The 21,568-nt window shown below is 39.0% G+C and overlaps 1 protein-coding gene across 2 annotated transcripts in view; it reads right to left on the reverse strand.

Moving 5' to 3' along the window:
• Positions 1-21,568, reverse strand: part of BMS1 (BMS1 ribosome biogenesis factor) — a gene marked incomplete at its 5' end in the record, with an annotated part of 43,241 nt that overhangs the window by 563 nt on the left and 21,110 nt on the right. For both annotated transcript variants that reach the window (XM_079716413.1, XM_079716412.1), the window contains 9 exons: positions 517-678; positions 2,795-2,970; positions 3,300-3,447; positions 4,230-4,352; positions 5,149-5,207; positions 5,404-5,584; positions 5,673-5,861; positions 8,794-8,970; positions 9,569-9,642. In XM_079716413.1, coding sequence (XP_079572539.1) covers positions 517-678; positions 2,795-2,970; positions 3,300-3,447; positions 4,230-4,352; positions 5,149-5,207; positions 5,404-5,584; positions 5,673-5,861; positions 8,794-8,970; positions 9,569-9,642 — 1,289 coding nt within the window. The remainder of the gene's footprint in view (positions 1-516; positions 679-2,794; positions 2,971-3,299; positions 3,448-4,229; positions 4,353-5,148; positions 5,208-5,403; positions 5,585-5,672; positions 5,862-8,793; positions 8,971-9,568; positions 9,643-21,568) is intronic.

A 21,568-nucleotide genomic window follows, 5' to 3' on the forward strand; every position in this document is an offset into this window, starting at 1 on the left:
AACCCAGTGAGATCAGAATATTCTTACAGCTACAGCACGCTTTCCTTCTAAGTCTCAGGAGGCCTAAACACCACGGCTGATGGCATCAAAGTTACAATCAATTCATGATCCAAATGAATATTAACCTAGTAAATTTATCCTGAACTAGGCAATTATAATTTGCATGGAAATATAAGTAGGAGCATATTTACTTAGCAAAATACTTAAATAATGGCCTTGACCACAAAACCACCTTTGTTAAATCACTCTGTGGATACTCTGTACAACTAAGAGTGATTTGCCAGCTGTGTGCCTATTATTCCCCATTAAAATGCATAAGGCAGAGCATGACTAAACAAAAGAAGCGAAATGGACTCCGGCCTTTGTTCTAACTTCCAGATCTAGTGCCTTGAATAAGTCTGGCCCTTATCCTTTCCTAATGAAAAGTGAGAATGCAGTAAAAATGCCAAGTGTGTTACTGAAAGCATTATTTTCACATCTAAATGCAACATGCTGGAAGCCGTCCATCAACAGTACCTTCCTTTCATGAGGCTCCCGTATGACAGCTGGTCTCAGTCTGTCCTTTGGAATCTTGCCTGCCTTTGCTTGGGTCTTGGGCTTGCTCTTAAATGGCAGGGCCTTCTGCAAGGCTTTTGGAATGTGCAGTGAATTAAAATGTTTCTTCTGCCTCACAACTGGCTGAAAAAGAAAACAAAGACTGTGACATATTTATATTATGATCTATGTGCATTTAAAACTTGCATAAAATCTTCTCAATGGGTTGATTTTTCCACAAGATCAGTAACACCACAGTTTGCTGACCATCAGAAATGAGGACTCAATCATCCATCAAATATATATTGCCTCAATGGGCATGCACAGCTGCAGGCAGAACAAAGGAATATATAGAATATACATATTTACAATTCTTCCAAGAAATCAACTGTGCCCATATCTACAGTATGGATGATAGGATCTCAACAGAGCAGATGAAAAGATCCAAAGTTTCTGTTAATGGAAAACTCTGGCCTTATCTTTGGGGCACTGAGATGGTTTTTTCTAGCCTAACAAGAATAACTAGCTTTTCATCTTGACTATAAACCTCTCTGGATTTAAGGACATAGATCTTCCCCAATGAGCAGCTGAAATGCCCCCATCCCTGATTCTCATTAAGAAGTTTAACTTTATTCTGTTTCTAATAGAAGGCTGGTTGAGAAAAGTGACATTTAAATGACAAATGAAGGCAAAACTCCTTCTACATTCAGTTTTCAAGCTAACCAAATTTTATGCTTAAATTGAGATGACCAAAATTCTTAACTGCCTCAGTAGTTAATAAGTTGAAAGCTTTGCCCTAGACCTTTACCAAGGTCGACAACTATATAGAGAATATGTCTGCTGTATCTTTATACATTTACTTGTTAAATGTTAGGTGTTAAAGACATCACCTAGGTGATGTTAAATATTATTGTAGGTGATGTTAAAGACATCACCTACAATAATATTCAATATTCTCTGTTTAGGAAACAAAAATATTTTAGAATGAAAGAAATCAGAGAAATCTCCTTCTCAAAAACAAGTAAGCACCACAGACTGGACAACAGGTACTATGTCCTGAAGTATATTTTAAGAGAAATTCATGGCAATGTGATTCAAATTTTATTAACTATTTTACAGAAAAACTAATGTCTGGAAAACTTCTGTTTCTAGCAGAATTGCAGACTGACACCCTGAATTACCCTCTTATTACAAAATAATTAAATATCCTGCATTCACACAAACAAATCTTTTCAAATGCATTGTTAACCTGTGAACAAAATAATGGACGTTCTCAGAGACCAAAACTTGAATGAAAATGGGAATCCAGACAGGCACTGAGAACTTAATACTGATGAGGCCAACTACCGGAAAGGATGTGGAATAACTAGAACTCTGATAAGCTGTTCAAGTCTAACCTGGTATTTCAGTATACTACAGGGATCACACGCTGATGTTGAACACATGTACCCTGTAACCTGGCAATCCCACCCATGGGGATCTATGCAACGGAACTGTGTGCATATGCACACCAAACAAGTTGCATATACGTGTTCAGAGCAGCATTTATAATAGCCAAAAATTGGAAACACTGTCCATCAATGAATAAAACCAACATTCTCATACAATGAAATTCTACTCAACAATAAAAACAAAAAAATGTCTGCTATATACAAGAACATGGATGAATCTCATAATACTGAAGGAAAGAAACCAGGCAAAACAGTACACGGTATATTTTATAAAACTCAAAAAAAGGCAGAAGGAATTTCCATGTCAGGAGTTGGGATAGCAGCTATCTCTGAGGTGGAGGTGGGGTAGTGACTAGGAGAGGTATTGTGCTGGTAATTCTAATGCTTGATCCAGGCGATGGCAACTTAGGTATGCTAAAATTCAATGAGCTGTATACACTTATTATTTGTGTACTTTTCTGTGTGTATGTTAACACTTCAATAAAAAGTTTATTAATACTCTCAAAAAGCGCCCCCCTTGCTTCAATAAGAATCAGTACATTAATGTTTTTCAAATTAATACATGTATATAGTACAAAAAACAAGTTCAAAAGAGGTATATACAGTGAAAAGTTTGTCTCCTTTCCAATCCACAGAAAACCACTATTACCACTTGTCCTGTGTTCCTTCCAAAATAGTCTATGAATATACAACATGTTCATTCAAATTTCATGTTAGACTTTCTACTTGAAAATTCAAACCACAAAAAAAAACATCACATATGAAGCTTCTGGGTGACACCCATCTACACAGCACAAGGGTGATTGTACCTTATACAGAGAATCCTTGCTGGCCTTTAGTTTGATGCCATGGGAGAGCCGGAGTTGACCAGTTGTCCGCATTCCTGACCAGGTGTCTTTCTCACCAGCTGGTTTCAACAAAGATGTTACTGGGTTATAGAAGGCTGGAACAGAGACAGGATACCAAGTTCTCATGAAGACAATGTCTGGAAAGAGAGGAAATTTACATTAACATTTTCAAAAGAAGGTTCATATCCATCTCGGTAAACAAAAGAACAAAATATTCACTCCAAACTTCTCTAGCTGGTTGCACAGTATTTGAAGAGAGACTTCACCAAGTAGACTACTTTTGAATAACACAAAGCTTTTACTGGGTGTGGCTGGGCGCGATACACAAGATGCTCCAACTGGGGAGAGCTACAGCTGACTCCTGTTTCTAAAGACCTAAACTACCACCTATAGTTCACACTGGCTAGAAATCAATAGTGAATGGTGCGTAACATGCTGTTAAGAACATACCACAAAGGATATTTACCGCTCATCAGCAGTTTATCCTCAAAGGTGGCCCGGAAAGCTCCTTCTGGAGCCCGGAGTGCCTTCTTGATCTGTCCCCTTATTCCACTGACAGTTCGAATCACAGCACCTTCAAATTTGGCCACTTCCAAAGCAGAATTAAACATTCCCTACAGGTATATATACACATATATATATTAAAAAAATACATACACACAAAGTCAGATATTTTACTTCTTAGTTCATAAACATATCGTTGGTTAAAAAACAAAAAATAATTCATTGAAAGGTGATAAAAAAAATCAACTATATTTTTCCCCCTAAAGGTGGAATTACTAGGTCAAAAGGAATACAACTCTATCTTCCCTGAAATAACACTAATTAAGACTCTATTGTGGGCTCATTAACATGTTCACCACTGTTATCTTTGTAGAAGAGAAGAGCAAAAAGATATTTATTGGTCTGAACTGGCCTAGATGGATGGCCTTTGCTGTCATCTCACAGGGCTTGACTACAGTTCATATCCTATTACTTAGGTGCACACACTCAGAAAATAAAGAGACAGCAAGATAAATGCTGATGGTAGTATTACCTTATATTATAAGAACACTTTATGATCATCTTAACTCTGTGTTTTTAATGGAAACACCCTCTACTGATGAAATTTTCAATAAATGTTTCTCAAACTACCCTCCCATGTTATATTGCTCCGTGTTAAATATGCTCAGAAATCTAAAGAAGTAAACTAAATATAAAGAATATAAAATATAAAGAAGTAAACTAAAAATATCAAAGACCAAGTTTACAAAAGATTTCAAATACTTTTCTGAAAACATTAGAACTATACCTTAAATCTATATTAGAATATTTCATTCCTCCTTTAACAATATACACATTTATAAGCATATGAATATACAGATATATATATATATATATATATATATATATATACCTTAATGAATGAAGTGTTCTTGAAAATTTTATATGGAAAACCAGTTAACTTTAATTTCTTCACAATTTTTATAGATTTATCCAGATCAAGGACAACTCCTGTGGCAGCTATCCGGAAATCAGCCTAAAAAGGAATCCCCAAAATGTGAATACAGGAATAATGTCAGCAAGAGAAGAACTACATTTCTCTGTAAGACAACAAATCAGCAAAGTGCAACTCACTTACAATCACCTAAGAAAAAGTAAGAAAGAATATATGAACATGCAAAACAGTATTTTAACAAAAGATATCTGAAACTATAATACATGTATGCCAAAATTAATGATGATATCTTGAGCATTTTCCTGAGGGTGATTTCATAGTAACACAGTTTCACAAAGATGAATGAATGAAAGGGAATATGAAAATTTGGCTACAATGTTTGAGAAATTAAATTTTGGACATTCAGGATGGATTCCATTTGTCCATTATTCTGTTTTCTTTTCTGTTAAATAAGGCCAATAAAGCCTGCTCCGGTTGGTCAAATGAAGACTGTGTGAACATACCTTGCTAAACCAGATTACTAGGGGGTAGTCTTATGTCTAGCTGGTATCCAATGTATGTCAGAACCTAGTTGAGTGGTTAGCTCATGGTGAGCACTGCTTAAATATTTTTAGAAAAATATTAAAAAGCATAAAATATAAAAGCATAAAAGCATAAACATGTAAAATGTCATCAGTACCATTACAATTCTTCTATTTCCCTCTTCTCTACTCCCCCACCTTACTTCAAAAGATGCAGGAAAATTAAAAGCAAAGAGAAGTTTACTATAAATACTTAAAATGAATAATTTTCAACTTAAAGTTTCAGGTACATATTCCATAATCAAGACATTATTTCTCAAACACAATCTATAAAATAAACCATCAAAGATAGTTACCATTATGCCACTGACAGACTGTATTGCCAAGAACCCAGTACCCTGCGGAGTGATAGGACCTTAAAGGAAACAGGAAAAAAAAAAAATACAGTGAACCACACATTCTGGATTTTGCTTTATATATATACTCTTCCAAAAAAAAGAGAAAAATCTTATGAATTGGGATTTCATGAAAGGAAAAAAGCAAAACTATAATGATAAAGCCTAAAAGATTTAAATTAACCTACAAGCAAGTTTATTCTAATCCCTTTTTACCCCAAAAGGTTGCTCCACAATGCATGTGCTGTGGGGTGTATTTCAGAAGCCTTTGTCTTCCATTGTGGTCTTCAATATAATAAAGTGGGATGGTCTGAAACCTCCTCCACCCTACAGAAAAAATGACTGGATCTCGGGACTTGAGGATTTTCTTATACCAACGATGTTTCTTCAGACGCATCTGAAAGGAGAAGAGACTTCAGTAAGATTACTGGTATAAGTATGACCACAGAACCTCAATCATTAAGCATACAGTGAAGGGTACCTACCTGTACATATCCAACATTGCCCTCACTATTGCCCAAACCACCCAAAATAACTGGGTAATGTGGGTCAAAGTTAAGCACGAATTCACAGGGGACGTTTTCTATCTCAATTCGGACATACATCCCAGGTCGAAAACCCTCATACTGAACTCTGGCTTCATCATCTTGATCTTCGAATTCTGCCCGGTTAAGCTACACATGAGAGGGGAAAAATAAAACAATTAAAAACCCATAATCCTGTTACTTTTAATAAATGTAAGATTAACATTTTAAAAAAAGAACAATTTCTAAATAAAGGAACCATGTACAGAATTATTTAGGCTTTATCCTAATTATCCTAATTAAAAATAATATGCTTTATCTTTGTTCAGGATATGCCCCAACTGTTTTCTTCTCTGTTGCTCCAAGCTATACTATAGTAAATACAAACAACTCTGAAAGCAGCCCTTGATGTTGGTCGACACTCTGAACTTCCCCATCCACACTTTCTTTTCTTACTCTCCCAATTATTTCACACTTTTTCTCTTTTCATCAAACACCCAGTTATCTCCTCCCTCATCCTCACTCTCAGCTGCTGACTGTTTCCTAATTCACTCAAAATTAAAGCAACCTAAAAGAACTTCCACAGTTAGCCCCTCTACCAGGGTTTACACCCATATTCAGCCTTTTATTACAGCTCTGCACTGTTCAATATAGTAGCTAGCCACACATGGCTACTTAAGTTGAAATTAAATAAAATTTTTAAATTGTCATTTTATCACATTAACTGTATTTCAAGTGGTCAGTATCAACATGTGGCTAGGTGGCTACAATATAAAACATTAAGATATACATTTCCTTAATCACAGGACGCTCTACTAGGCAGCTGTTAAAGATTATCCATGCCTCTATTTAATGCCAACCTTTACTTGCACCCTAGATCATCCACTCTTGTTGGACTTTATTCCAACAAATCTTTCCTGTTATTTCTCTCATCTTAAAACCTTTTGACTCCACTTCCTCTCACTATTGCCCCATTTCTCTGCTTATCTTTGAAGCAAAATGCCACAGAAGTTTTCTAAAGTCTGGTTCCAGTTACGCTGCTCATATTCTCATAAATCCCCTAAAACTGGACTTGAACCAATATTCCATTGAAATGCTTGCCAAAGTCACTAAAGGCCTCCATGTTCTTAATCCAGTGGTCAATTCTGTCTTCACTGTAGTTAACACATCAGCAGGATTTGAAACAATTTATCACTTCCTTCTACAGTGGTTTCCAGCATACTTCATGTCCTCTTACATTTCTTCTATCTCCTGAGAGCTGCGCAGTATCCACTGCTGCTTCCTTGTCTGTGCCCAGTCTCTTGAGGTACCCAGTCCTGGTCCTCTCCTCTCCTGACTCCATGCTCACTCCCCAGGTCATTCCACCTATCTCATAGTTTTAAAAAGCACCAGATCCTGAGTACATCACATTTAAGTCCCTGGCCTCAACAGCTCTCCAGAACTGACCACCTGACACTCCTCTTGTCTGAAAGGTATCTCAAACCTAACAGATCCAAACTTCATCTTCCCAGGCAGACTGACATCAATGAAAGGCTTTCCTATCCTACTGATGACAACCCAATCCCTCCAGTAAGTCATCCTTATCTCCCCTCTCACACATCTCACATTCAATCCACCAGGAAATCCTATTGATCTACCTTTCAAAAAAAGTACAGCCAGAATTTGCCTCTTTCTTTCCTCTCATCACTGCAAGCCCCCACCCCCTCCCCAGTGTAAGTCATGTTAATCTTACTGAACTTGTGCCAGGGTAATCCTTTCAAGGGGTAAGCAGATCATGCATGTCTCCTCTACTCAAAACCCCCAATGGACCCCCATTTCATTCAGAGTAAAAAATTCGAAGTTCTTTACAATGAGCCACAAGGTTTTAGGTGATTTTATTTTATTATTATTATTTTTGGGTTGCATTGGGTCTTCGTTGCTGTGCACACACGGGCTTTCTCTAGTTGTGGCGAGCGGGGGCTACTCTTCATTACAGTGCGTGGGCTTCTCATTGCAGTGGCTTCTCTTGTTGCAGAGCATGGGCTCTAGGCACGCAGGCTTCAGTAGTTGTGGCTCGTGGGCTATAGAGCATAGGCTCAGTAGTTGTGGTGCACGGGCTTAGTTGCTCTGCAGCATGTGGGATCTTCCCGGATCAGGGATCGAACCCGTGTCCCCTGCACCAGCAGGTGGATTCTTAACCACTGTGCCACCAGAGAAGCCCCTAGGTGATTTTAAATTATAGATGGCCTAAAGCAAAGACTTCAGAACCAGACTTACATTTCCTAGTCAGTACACACTTTGAATCACTATGTTAATGACTAACCAGGAGATACTTCTTTGACTAGATGAAGACCTAGGTTGAGCAAACCCTGTCAGCTGCATTTTCACAAATCATATACTTAATCTGCAGAAGACATATTAAGGTATGCTCCCGTTTACAGGGACTCTTGGTGGCTCCACTTGTCAAAGCACATCTCAAAAACTTGCCATCAACTGTACACATCTTTGTGTCTCCTTCAGAGTCAGTTCATCAACTCAAACAGCTTGCTCAGCATCCCCGGACAGCAGGGCCACACTATCTCCCTTTCAGCATTCCACAGGCTCCCTTTATCTTTGCATCTGACCTTACATTCGAAGTATCCTCTGAACTCTGACCAAGGTGGGTTTTCAGAAAACCATCCCCAGAGAGCACTGGTATATGCATAAGCCACACAGGCCAAGAATCACGTACACATTCAAATTATTCAATTATGGTTCCAGGGAGTAGTAATCACAATACTAAGGCAAAGCTTGCATGTAAATAAACACACTGTCTCAAATCACTACTCTGTAGGATCCTCAAAAATGGTGGCCGTGTCTCAGCCATTTCTGCCTCTGCAACATTTAATGCTTGGTACAAAAGAGACACTGTTATTTTTCTGGTGAATGTCTGACTGAAGAAACAATTAGATAACTGCATGAATAAACACACCTATTTGCATCTTGACCTAGAAGCCCAAACAGGAGTCCCAGAAGCAGGCAGGGAGCAAAGACCTACAAAGTTACCTAGTCACAGCACTATTACAGCTCTGAAATGAGGCTGATAGGAACTGAGTTTTCTCACCTGTGCTTGTTTCTGCATCTCTCCTTTAAGATCATCAAAGTATGTGTTTTCTCCTTCATCATATTCTGCATCAAACATCTCTTTCAATTTTCTCTTTTTATCCAAATGCTTTTTCTTGGCACTTTCCTCTGCGTTGGGGTCAATTTCTTCTTTAACTTCTTCCTCCACATCTTCAACCTTAAATTTCCAGAAGAGAAAATTTTGTAAAAATTTGTGGAGACCTCTTCTTTAAACATTAAGGCAGATTTAAAAAGTTCTATTTGAGCTGCGAAAATCTTAGTTATGATCATCATGAAAACAAAATAAAACAGCCTTTGTCTCTAAATAACATGTACTGCAACAAGAGACACTTAGACATCTGCATTGCTATTAGCCGCCATTCCTTAATATGGCTGGGAATGCCAAACATGAATAAAAATAATAGCAACTGTTCCCAACCCAGATGTTCCCAGATACTGTTCTAAAGAAATATTAGGGAGAACAGGGAATTATTTTTTTTTAAAACGGCACTTAAAATTAAGTGGAGGAGAATGATGGCAAGACAGTGACCCAGGAGCTAAAACTTTCAATGATTGAAGAATCATAACAAGAAGAAGAGGTAATAGATATCACTCAAGAAAATTAACAATAACAAATAAACCAACAACTTTTGGTCCGTTCCCACCCTCTTCACTTTTAGGAAGGAATCCATCCATCTCATATGGGGCCTCTTGCAGAACATACTGACCACAGATCAAGAACCAGTGGCTGATGGCTGGCCATGGCCAAGTCATACCTGAGTATCCGAGCCTGATTTTCCCTTGTGCACGTCCCCTGTTTCCAGGTCTTCAAAGTCACCATAGAGCTCCTCTGGGAAAAGAACATCCAAATGACTCCCCTGTAAGTAGGGCCTGCATGTGACACTCTAGCACCACCCAGCACCAAGTGGACTATGTGCCTGGCATCTCAAACTTCATTTTTACTGTGCTTATTGCTACACACCCCTAAAGAATCCCACACTTACACAGCCTTCTTTTTCTTGTTAAATTTTGTCAGTATTTCATCACCTGTTTAGGTTAAGTAAATGGGCCCAATCCACTTTTCCATATTCTACTTCAAAATGCCACTTAGCCACAAGCTATTTTTCCAGGATAGGTGATGAACATTCTGTAGCAGAGATGCATACAGAGGTGGCATGTGTGGCCCTGCATGTCAGTCCCCAAACCAACAGTTCAAGGAGTGACTTGAAAAGTCATGGCATGATAACAGCACATATGAAAAAGAGTCTCAACAATAAGATCAACACAGCACAACCATGTGACATACCTAGGGAAGATCTGAGATTACATAAAATACAGCATTTAGAGTAACAGTAGTATCCAAAACAATGTCAAGCCCATAAGAAGAGCTCATTTATTTGTTTTTGGAGCTCTAAGTTTAGTTATGGATCCTACCCTTAAAAGAAACAGGCAAGTTAAAACTCTGGGAGGCAACATTTAGAAAGGTATCAAAACATTTTCATACAAGAAAGAGCCAAAGGACACATAAAAGATGGGAAGATTTCATTTGTAATAAAAAACAAAAAAAGATAAAGTACTTAGGAATAATCCTAACAAGAAATGTACTAGAACTTTAGTTTAAAAAAATTTTAAGTTTTAATATGCTTTTTAAAGGACACATGGAGACACAACTAGGGTGCCAGTGGGACACTTGTGGGGGCCCTCGACACCCAAGGTGATGGGAGGAACCCCCAAGCGACTGGGTAGGACATGGGGGAGTGAGGGGGGAGGAGAAGTGGAGGTCGGACAGGAATGGCACCCCTGAGGGGTGGCTGCGATGGGGGAGGGGTTCCCACGCCTAGAGGGACCCTCAGGGGCTCGGAGGATCAGGCATTTCCCCTGTCCAATTGGGCCCTGGGAGGACTGTGGGGCTCCTGGGCCAGGTCCTCCTCCCTCCAAGGCCCCCTCCAGTCCGTGTTGATCTCAGGGGCATAGGAGGGAGGTGCGGGGAGGAGAGGTGGGATGTTGGGGCCCTCCAAGACCAGAGGATCAGGGGAGGTGCTGTGGGCGTTTCCCCCACCCACTCGGCCCTGGGAAGTCTGCTGGGCTCTCAGCCTAGTCATCCGTGCTCGTTCTCCAGGGTCCCCTCTGGCCTCATGGGTCCTAGGGGTGTGGGAGGGAGGGAGGAGGGGGTAAGAGGAAAAGAGGCAGACAGTGGGGGGGAACCCTCTAAGACCAGGTCAGAGGAGGTGCCACTGGCGTTTCCCCAGCCCACTCGGGCCAGGAGGCCTGCTGGGCTTCCAGGCTGGGTCCCCAGACCTCTGAGGCCCCCTCTGGGCTGCATTGGCCCTAGGGGCGTAGGAGGGAGGGAGGAGGGGGAAAGAGGGGAAGAGGAGGACAGGTAGACAGGGGGGACCCTCTGGGGCCGGGGGATCAGGGGAAGCACCATGGGCATTTCCCCCGCCCACTCGGCTCCAGGAAGCCTGCTGGGGTCTGGTCCCCTGCCTTCCGGAGCCCTCTCCTGCTGCGTGGGTCCTAGGGGCATGGGGAGGGGTGGGGGTGGGGAGGACAAGAGAGGCCAATGGGGAGGGGTCCTCTGGGATCGGGGAGGGGGAAGGCGCCTAGCATTTCCCCTGCCCACTCAGGCCCAGTGAGCCTGCCAGGGTCCTGGACCTGGTACTCCGCCCTCCAGGGACAGAGGCACTCCTGGCACCTCCTGCTGTGTTGAGCCTAAGCCCCAACCCCCACCCCCCCGAAGGGCCTGTTCCAGCCCTGTGGGTTCTAAGCATAGGCCCCACCCACCAGCTAAACCCCGCCCCTGCATAAGCCCCACCCCCATAGCCAAGGCCTTGTCTGGCTTTTTTTTTTTTAACTCCTCTTTTTTACTACTGTGGTTTTCTTTTACCTTCTGGTTGTTGTTTGATCTATATTTTTATTTTTATATTCTTTCTAACATATCTGTTAGTTTTCTAATCTTATTTTATTTTCTCTTTGTTATTGTTCTGCTCCTTTTTTCTTTTTCCTTTTTTTTTTTTTGCCACCCCACGTGGCTTGCAAGATCTTGGTTCACAAGCCGGGGGTTGGGTCAGAGCTCCTGTGGTGGGAACTCTGAGTCTGAACCACTGGAGTAACAGAAAACCTCATACCCCAAGGAATATTCATCAGAGTAAGGTCTCCCAGAGGTCCTCATCTCGGCACAAAGACCGAGCTCTACCCAACAGCCTACAAACTCCAGTGCTGGAAGCCTTAGGCCAAACAACCAGTAAAACAGGAATACAATCCGACCCATTAAAAAAAAAGAGAGACGACAAAAAAATATGTCAAGTGTCAAGATGAAGGAACAAGGTAAAAACCTACAAAACCAAGTAAATGAAGAGGAAATAGGGAACCTACCTGAAAAAGAATTCAGAGTAATGATAGTAAAGATGATCCAGAACCTCGGAAATAGAATGGAGGCACAGAGTGAGAAAATTCAAGAAATGTTTAACAAAGAGCTAGAAGAACTAAAGAACAAACAGAGATGAACAACACAATAACTGAAATGAAACATACACAAGAAGAAATCAAAAACAGAATAACTGAGGCAGAAGAACGAATAAGTGAGCTGGAAGACAAAATGGTGGAAATAACTGCCAAGGAGCAGAATAAAGAGAAAAGAATGAAAAGAATTGAAGACAATCTCAGAGACCTCTCGGACAACGCTAAATGCACCAACACTTGAATTATAGGGGCCCCAGAAGAAGAAGAGAAAAAGAAAGGGCCTAAGAAAATATTTGAAGAGATTATAATGGAAAACTTCCTTAACATGGGAAAGGAAATAGTCACCCAAGTCCAGGAAGCACAGAGAGTCCCATAAAGGATAAACCCTAGGAGAAACACACCAAAACACATAGTAATCAAACTAACAAAAATTAAATTCGAAGAAAAAATATTAAAAGCAGCAAGGGAAAAACAAAAAATAACATACAAAGGAATCCCCATAAGGTTATTAGCTGATTTTTCAGCAGAAACTCTGCAGGCCAGAAGGGAGTGGCAGGATATACTTAAAGTGATGAAAGAGAAAAACCTACAACCAAGATTACTCTACCCAGCAAGGATCTCATTCAGATTTGACAGAGAAATCAAAAGCTTTTCAGACAAACAAAAGCTAAGAATTCAGCACCACCAAACCAACTTTACAACAAGTGCTAAAGGAACTTCTCTAGGCAGGAAACACAAGAGAAGAAAAAGACCCACAAAAACAAACCCAAAACAATTAAGAAAATGGTAATAGGAACATACATATCGATAATAACCTTGAATGTAAATGGATTAAATACTCCAAACAAAAGACACAGGCTGGCTGAATGGATACAAAAACAAGACCCATATATATGCTGTCTACAAGAGACCCAATTCAGACCTAGGGACACATACAGACTGAAAGTGAAGGGATGGAAAAAGATATTCCATGCAAGTGGAAATCAAAAGAAAGCTAGAGTAGCAATACTTGTATCAGATAAAATAGACTTTAAAATAAAGACTGTTACAAGAGATAAGGAAGGACACTACATAATGATCAAGGGATCAATCCAAGAAGAAGATATAACAATTATAAATATTTATGCACCCGAAACAGAAGCACCTCAATATATAAGGCAAATGCTATCAACCATAAAAGGGGAAATCGACAGTAACACAATAATAGTAGGGGACTATAACACCCCACTTACACTAATGGACAGTTCATCAAAAAAGAAAATAAGGGGCTTCCCTGGTGGCGCAGTGGTTGAGAGTCCGCCTGCCGATGCAGGGGAAACGGGTTCGTGCCCCGGTCTGGGAAGATCCCACATGCCGCGGAGCGGCTGGGCCTGTGAGCCATGGCCGCTGGGCCTGTGCGTCCGGAGCCTGTGCTCCGCAACGGGAGAGGCCACAACAGTGAGAGGCCCACGTATCGCAAAAAAAAAAAAAAAAAAAAAAAAAGAAGATAAGTAAGGAAACACAAGCTTTAAATGACAAAATACACTAGATAGATTTAATTGATATCTATAGGACAGTACACCCGAAATTGGCAGAATAGACTTTTTTCTCAAGTGCACACGGAACATTTTCCAGGATAGATCACACCTTGGGTCACAAATCAAGCCTCAGAAAATTTAAGAAAATTGAAATCGGACCAAGCATCATTTCTGACTGCAGTGCTATGAGATTGGAAATCAATTAAAGGAAAAAACCTGAAAAAAACAAATACATGGAAGCTAAACAGTGTGCTACTATATGACCAAGAGATTGCTGAAGAAATCAAAGAAATAGAAAAAATACACAGAAACAAATGACAACAAAAACACGATGACCCAAAACCTATGGGATACAGCAAAAGTAGTTCTAAGATGGAAGTTTATAGCAATACAATCCTATCTCAAGAAATAAGAAAAATCTCAAATAAACTATCTAACCTTACATCTAAAGCAATTAGAGAAAGAACAAAGAAAACCCAAAGTCAGTAGAAGGAAAGAAATCATAAAGATGATAGCAGAAATAAATGAAATAGAAATGGAGAAAACAATAGCAAAGATCAATAAAACTAAAAGTTAGTTCTTTGAGAAGATAAACAAAATTGATAAACCTTTAGCCAGACTCATCAAGAAAAAAAGGGAGAGGACACAAATCAACAAAATTAGAAATGAAAAAGAAGAAATCACAACTGACAATGCAGAAATACAAAGGATTTTAAGAGACTACTACAAATAACTATAACCCAACAAAATGGACAACCACAAAGAAATGTACAAATTCTTGGAAAGGTACAATTTACCAAGACTGAACCAGGAAGAATTAGAAAACATAAACAGACCTATCACAAGTAATGAAATTGAAACTGTAATTAAAAATCTTCTAACAAAAAAAAAGTCCAGGACCAGATGGCTTCACAGATGAATTCTATCAAACATTTAGAGAAGAGCTAACACCCATTCTTCTCAAACTCTTACAAAAAATTGCAGAGGGAGGAATACTCCCAAATTCGTTTTACAAAACCACCATCACCCTGATACCAAAACCAGACAAAGATATCACAAAAAAAGAAAATTACAGACCAATATCACTGATGAAGATAGATGCAAAAATCCTCAACAAAATACTAGCAAACAGAATCCAACAATACATTAAAAGGATCATACACCATGATCAAGTGGGATTTATCCCAGGGATGCAAGGATTCTTCAATATATGCAAATCAATCAATGTGATACACCATATTAACAAATTAAGGAATAAAAACCATATGATCATCTCAATAGACGCAGAAAAAGCTTTTGACAAAATTCAACACCATTTATGATAAAAACTCTCCAGAAAATGGGCATAGAGGGAACCTACCTCAACATAATAAAGGCCATAAATGACAAACCCATAGCAAACATCATACTCAATGGTGAAAAACTGAAAGCATTTCCACTAAGATCAGGAACAAGGCAAGGATGTCCACTCTCGCCTCTCTTATTCAACATAGTTTTGGAAGTCCTAGCCACAGCAATCAGAAGAAAAAGAAATAAAAGGAATACACATTGGAAAAGAGGAAGTAAAACTGTCACTGTTTGCAGATGACATGATACTATACATAGAAAATCCTAAAAATGCCACCAGAAAACTACTAGAACTAATGAATGAATTTAGTAAGGTTGCAGGATACAAAATTAAGGCACAGAAATCTCTGGCATTCCAATACAACTAACAGTGAAAAATCAGAAAGAGAAATTAAGGAAACACTCCCATTTACCAGTGCAACAAAAAGAATAAAATACCTAGGAATAAACCTACCTAAAGAGGTGAAAGACTTGTACTCAGAAAACTATAAAACACTGATGAAAGAAATCAAAGATGACATAAACAGATGGAGAAATATACCATGTTCTTGGATTGGAAGAATCAACATTGTGAAAATGACTATACTGCCCAAAGCAATCTACAGATTCAATGCAATCCCTACCAAACTACCAATGGCATTCTTCACAGAATTAGAACAAAAAATTTTACAATTCGTATGGAAACACAAAAGACTCCAAATAGCCACAGCAATCTTGAGAAAGAAAAACAGAGCTGGAGGAATCAGGCTCCCTGACTTCAAACTATACTACAAAGCTACAGTCATCAAAACAGTATGGTACTGGCACAAAAAGAGAAATATAGATCAATGGTACAGGATAGAAAGCACAGAGATAAACCCACAAACAACAGTCACCTAATTTACGACAAAGTAGGCAAGAACATACAATGGAGAAAAGACAGCCTCTTTAATAAGTGATGCTGGGAAAAGTGGACAGCTACATGTAAAAGAATGAACTTAGAACACTACCTAACACCATACACAAAAATAAACTCCAAATGGATTAAAGACCTAAATGTAAGACCAGACACTATAAAACTCCTACAGGAAAACATAGGAAAAACACTCTTTGACATAAACCACAGCAAGTTCTTTTTTGACCCACCTCCTAAAGTAATGAAAATAAAAACAAAAGTAAACAAATGGGACCTAATGAAACTTAAAAGCTTTTGCACAGCAAAGGAAACCGTAAACACGATGAAAAGACACCCTCAGAATTGGAGAAAATATTTGCAAGTGAAGCAACAAAGGATTAATCTCCAAAATATACAAACAGCTCATGGAGCTCAATATCAAAAAAACCCCAAACAACCCAATTAAAAATGGGCAGAAGACCTAAATAGACATTTCACCAAAGAAGACATACAGATAGCCTAGAGGCACATGAAAAGCTGCTCAGCATCACTAATTATTAGAGAAATGCAAATTAAAACTAAAATGAGGTATATCACCTCACACCAGTCAGAATGGCCATCATCAAGAAGTCTACAAACAATAAATGCTGGAGAGGGTGTGGAGAAAAGGGGACCCTGTTGCACTGTTTGTGGGAATGTAAATTGATACAGCCGCTATGGAGAACAGTATGGAGGTTCCTTAAAAAACTAAAAACAGAACTACCATATGACCCAGCAATCCCACTACTGGGCATATAGCCTGAGAAAACCATAATTGAGAAGGACATATGTATCCCAATGTTCACTGCAGCACTACTTCCAATAGCCAGGACATGGAAACAACCTAAATGTCCAACAATAGATGAATAAAGAAGATGTGGTACATATATACAATGGAATATTACTCAGCCATAAAAAGGAATGAAATTGGGTCATTTGTAGAGATGTGGATGGACCTAGAGTCTGTCATACAGAGTGAAGTAAGCCAGAAAGAGAAAAACAAATATCATATATTAACACATATATGTGGAATCTAGAAAAAGGGTACAGATGGACCTATTTGTAGGGCAGGAATAGAGACACAGACATAGAGAACAGACATGTGGACACATTGGGAGAAGGGGAGAGTGGGACGAATTGGGAGATTAGGTTTGACATAATTACACTACCATATGTAAAACAGATAGCTACTGGGAACCTGCTGTATAACACAGGGAGCTCAGCTTGGTGTTCTGTGACAACCTAGATGGGTGGGATGGGGGAGGGTGGGAGGCCAAGAGGGAGGGCATATAGGTATACATATAGCTGATTCACTTCACTGTACAGCAGAAGATAACACAACACTGTAAAGCAATTTTACTCCAATAAAAAAATAAAGGACACATGGAATAACCTCAGCTAATGCTTTTAAGTGCTTCAAATACCAGGCACTGCTCTACGTGTTTTACATGCCTTAACTATATTCTTCAACATGACTCAATGAAGGAGGTATTATTAATGTTATCTACTGAACAAGTAAAACCACCATGTGTTTGGAAAGGAAGACTCAATATCATGAAGACTCTAATTTTCTCTTTTACATAGTTACAATGAAAATAACCACCAAGGATTTCCAGTCTGGAAAAGATGGTGTAGACATATCTCCTCTGTTCCTTCTGACTGTGTATAACCATCAACTCCAGAAGTGATGCAAGAGCACAAGAGACAACCAAAGGAGAACTCTGAAAGGTGGAAAGACAAAGATGGGCTGGTGAGCGTCCCCAGGACCAGAGGAATGACATAGTGGCCTATGTCTCACTATACCACAACCCACAGAAAGGCAACTTAGGGCCACCATTTCCCAATCCACAAGTGGCAACAGAAGGCAGCCGCAGAATGAGATAGGCTCATTCTTCCTTCAGATTGAACCAGATCTCACCAGCATTCCAGGTAAACTGGGTATCCCACTGACAGCAAGTGATGAAGGAAAGTGCTAGCCTTCCCAAAGAGCTTGAATCTCCTTTCCTCCACCAAGATGTACCAGGTGCCCAAGGGTTATCAGCAAGGAGGGATTCCACCAGGCATGAGACTCTCCTCTTCCACCTTAAAAACAATGTGTGTCCAGGCAGGACCAAGCAAAGGAGATGCCCCCAGAACAAGCAAACTGGCCCCAGAGGCCAAAACAACTTTCCCCAACCTAGTCACACTAGGTGGCCCAGCCTAGGGAAGCTCCTCTGTTCCCCCCAGGTAGCACCAGCAGGAACCAGTAGCACCAGCAGGAACAAGTAGCACCAGATAAACCAAGTACAGCAAAACAGTACCACAAAGGCTCTGAAATTAAATTGTCATTGGAACCACAGCCCATGGGGTTGTGCAGACCAGGGCCTGCACATTAAACCTAAACAGGATGATCGCCTGCTAAGATTTAAAAATTACATAGGACCCAGGGTCTCCAAACAAAATGTGTGGCTACAATAGAAAATCACCTGTCATACCCAGAACCAAGAAAATCATCATTTGAATGTGAAAAGACAACTGAAAACAACACTGAAATGAATCAGATGTTGGAACTATCTGACTTGAACCTTGAAGCAGCCATTATAAATAAAATTATAAAAGCAAAAAAAAAAAAAAAAACTTCAACAAGCAACTATAAATCTTACAGCAACAACCAAAAAACTGAAAACCTCAACAAGAAATTGAAGAACAAAATGGAAATTATAGAACTGAAAAATACAGTAACAGAAATTAAAAAACTGGCTACACGGGCTCAATAGTAAGAATAGAGATGAAAGAGGATAGACTTAGAGAACTTGAGGCCGCATGATAGAATTCATTCAGTCTGAACAACATAGAGAAAGCCTAAAAACAAATGAAGAGCACCTCAAAGACCTGTGGGACAGAAACAAAAAAATCCCAACATCTGTATCATCAGAGTCTCACAAGGAGTCTGGAGCTGAAAGAAATAATGACTGCAGATTCCTAAATCTGTTGAAAGACACAAACTTACAGATTCAAGAAGATGAGTTAATCTCAAACAGAGTAAATCCAACAAAATTCACACCAATCAAACTTCTGAAAACTAAAAACAAATTAAAAATATCTGAAAGCAGCCAGAAAGAAATGACAGATTACCTGTAGGGGCACACCAAGTAAAATGACAGCCTATGTATCTATTCTTTAGAAATGAAGAAGGAAACAGACATTCTCAGAAATGACAGATTACCTGTAGGGGCACACCAAGTAAAATGACAGCCTATGTATCTATTCTTTAGAAATGAAGAAGGAAACAGACATTCTCAGATGAAGGAAAGCTACAGGAATTTGTAGCTACCATACTTACCCTTAAAAAATGGCTAAAGGAAGTTCTTAAGCAGAAAGGAAATTATAAAAGGAGAAATCTGAGACCATCAGAAAAAAAAGAAAAGAAAAAAAGAACAGAAATATGGATACACAGAACAGACTATCCATCTTCTTATGAATTTGTAAAATCATATTTCATAGTCAAAAAAATTATACCACTATCTAATATTCAAGCCAATATTTAAAAGTGGGGAAACTACAACTACTAAATATAACAAAAAAAAAGCAAACTCACAGATACAGAGAACAAACTAGTGGTTACCAGTGGGAAGAGGGAAGTGGGGAGGGTTAATAGAGGGGTAGGGAATTAAGAAGTACAAACTATTAGGTATAAAATAAGCTACAAGGATATATTCCCCATACAACACAGGGAATATAGCCAATATTTTATAATAACTATAAATGGAGTACAATCTGTAAAAAGTGTGGATCACTATATTGTACATCTGTAACTTACATAATAATAAAAAAAAATCTTTTTAAGTGGGGAAGATAAAAGGGCCTAAATGGAAGAAAAGTTTCCACATGTTACTCAAAGTGGTAAAATGTTGGTTAATAGTCGGTGTAATATTACAATATGTATATAGTCTATTTTGACCACTTCTAATCAACATTGTACTGGAAGTTTAAGCCAGTGTACTAAGACAAGAAAAATAAGTCATCCAGATAGCACAGAAAGAAGTATAACTGTCTTTATTCACAGATCATATATGATGGTCTTTGCTACACAATGGGCAAAAATTGCAAATTCCATGTGATAAAGCATTGTATCAAAAGTAATTAAGGGGCTTCCCTGGTGGCGCAGTGGTTGAGAGTCTGCCTGCCAATGCAGGGGACACGGGTTCGTGCCCCGGTCCGGGAAGATCCCACATGCCGCGGAGCGGCTGGGTCCGTGAGCCATGGCCGCTAAGCCTGCACGTCCGGAGCCTGTGCTCCGCAACGGGAGAGGCCACAACAGTGAGAGGCCCACGTACCGCAAAAAAAAAAAAAAAGTAATTAAGAATTAAACTTCAATAATAACACACAACCAAAGTAAAATAATGGGCAAAAGATTTGACAGACACTTCACTGAAGAAACACAGATGGCAAATACGCATGTGAAAAAAGGCTCATTATCATTAATCATTAGGAAAAAAAAATGAGATACTACTCTAAACCTTAAAAAGTGTCTAAAATTAAAAAGACCAACATATTAAGCACTGGCAAGGATGTGGAGCAACTGGAAGTCTCATAAAGTGCTAGTGGCAATGCAAAATGGTACAACCACTAAAGAAAACAATTTAGCTATTTCTTAAAAAAAATTAGAACTACATCTACCATATGATTCATTTAGTCCACTCTGAGGTATGTACCCAAGAGAAATGAAAGCAGTTGTTCATACAAAGACTTGTAGAAGAATGTTCACAGTAGCTTTATTTGCAATAGCCCCAAACTGGAAATAACATAAACGTCCATCAAAAGGTGAACAGATAAACAAACTGTATTGCATTATACAATGGAATACTACTCACCAATAAAAAGAAATTAACTACGCAGCAATAAAAAGGAATGAAGATGCAACAGCAGGGATGAATCTCAAAATGATTATGCTGAGTACAATAAGTTAGAAAAGACTGCATACCGTATGATTCCATTTATATCAAATTACAGAGGATATAAACTCTTGTATAGTGACAGAAAGCAGAAGAGTGGTTACCTGGTAATAGGCAAAGGACAGAAGGGAGGGATAACAAGTGGCATGAGGAAACTTTGGGGGTGACAAATATGTTCATTATCTTGATTGTGGTGATTGTATACTCATGTCAAAGCTTATCAAACTGTACACTTTAAATATGTGCAGTTTACTGTATATCCATTAAACCTCAATACAGCTACTAAAAAAGACACAAATCCACCACACTTTCTTTTGGAAACAGAAAAGATGATTCTTAAGTTTCCATGGAAAAATAAGTAAGAGAATAGTCAGAAGAATTCTAAAAAACCTAGCAGAGACAGGGAGAGATAGGAACCAGTCATACCATTTTTAATAGTTGGTGTTTTAATTGCATACTATAAAGCTACATAAGGGTTTTAAACATAGCAATGATGAATGAACCAACAGAAATCAATGACATAAACTAGAGAAGTCCAAAAACTTTTTTCTATATCTATCAATTAAGAATATGACAAAAAGAGCATTTTAATCAGTTGGGAAAAGA

Source organism: Hyperoodon ampullatus (genome assembly GCF_949752795.1).
Source record: "Hyperoodon ampullatus genome assembly, chromosome: 1".
Classification (NCBI taxonomy): Eukaryota; Metazoa; Chordata; class Mammalia; order Artiodactyla; family Ziphiidae; genus Hyperoodon; species Hyperoodon ampullatus.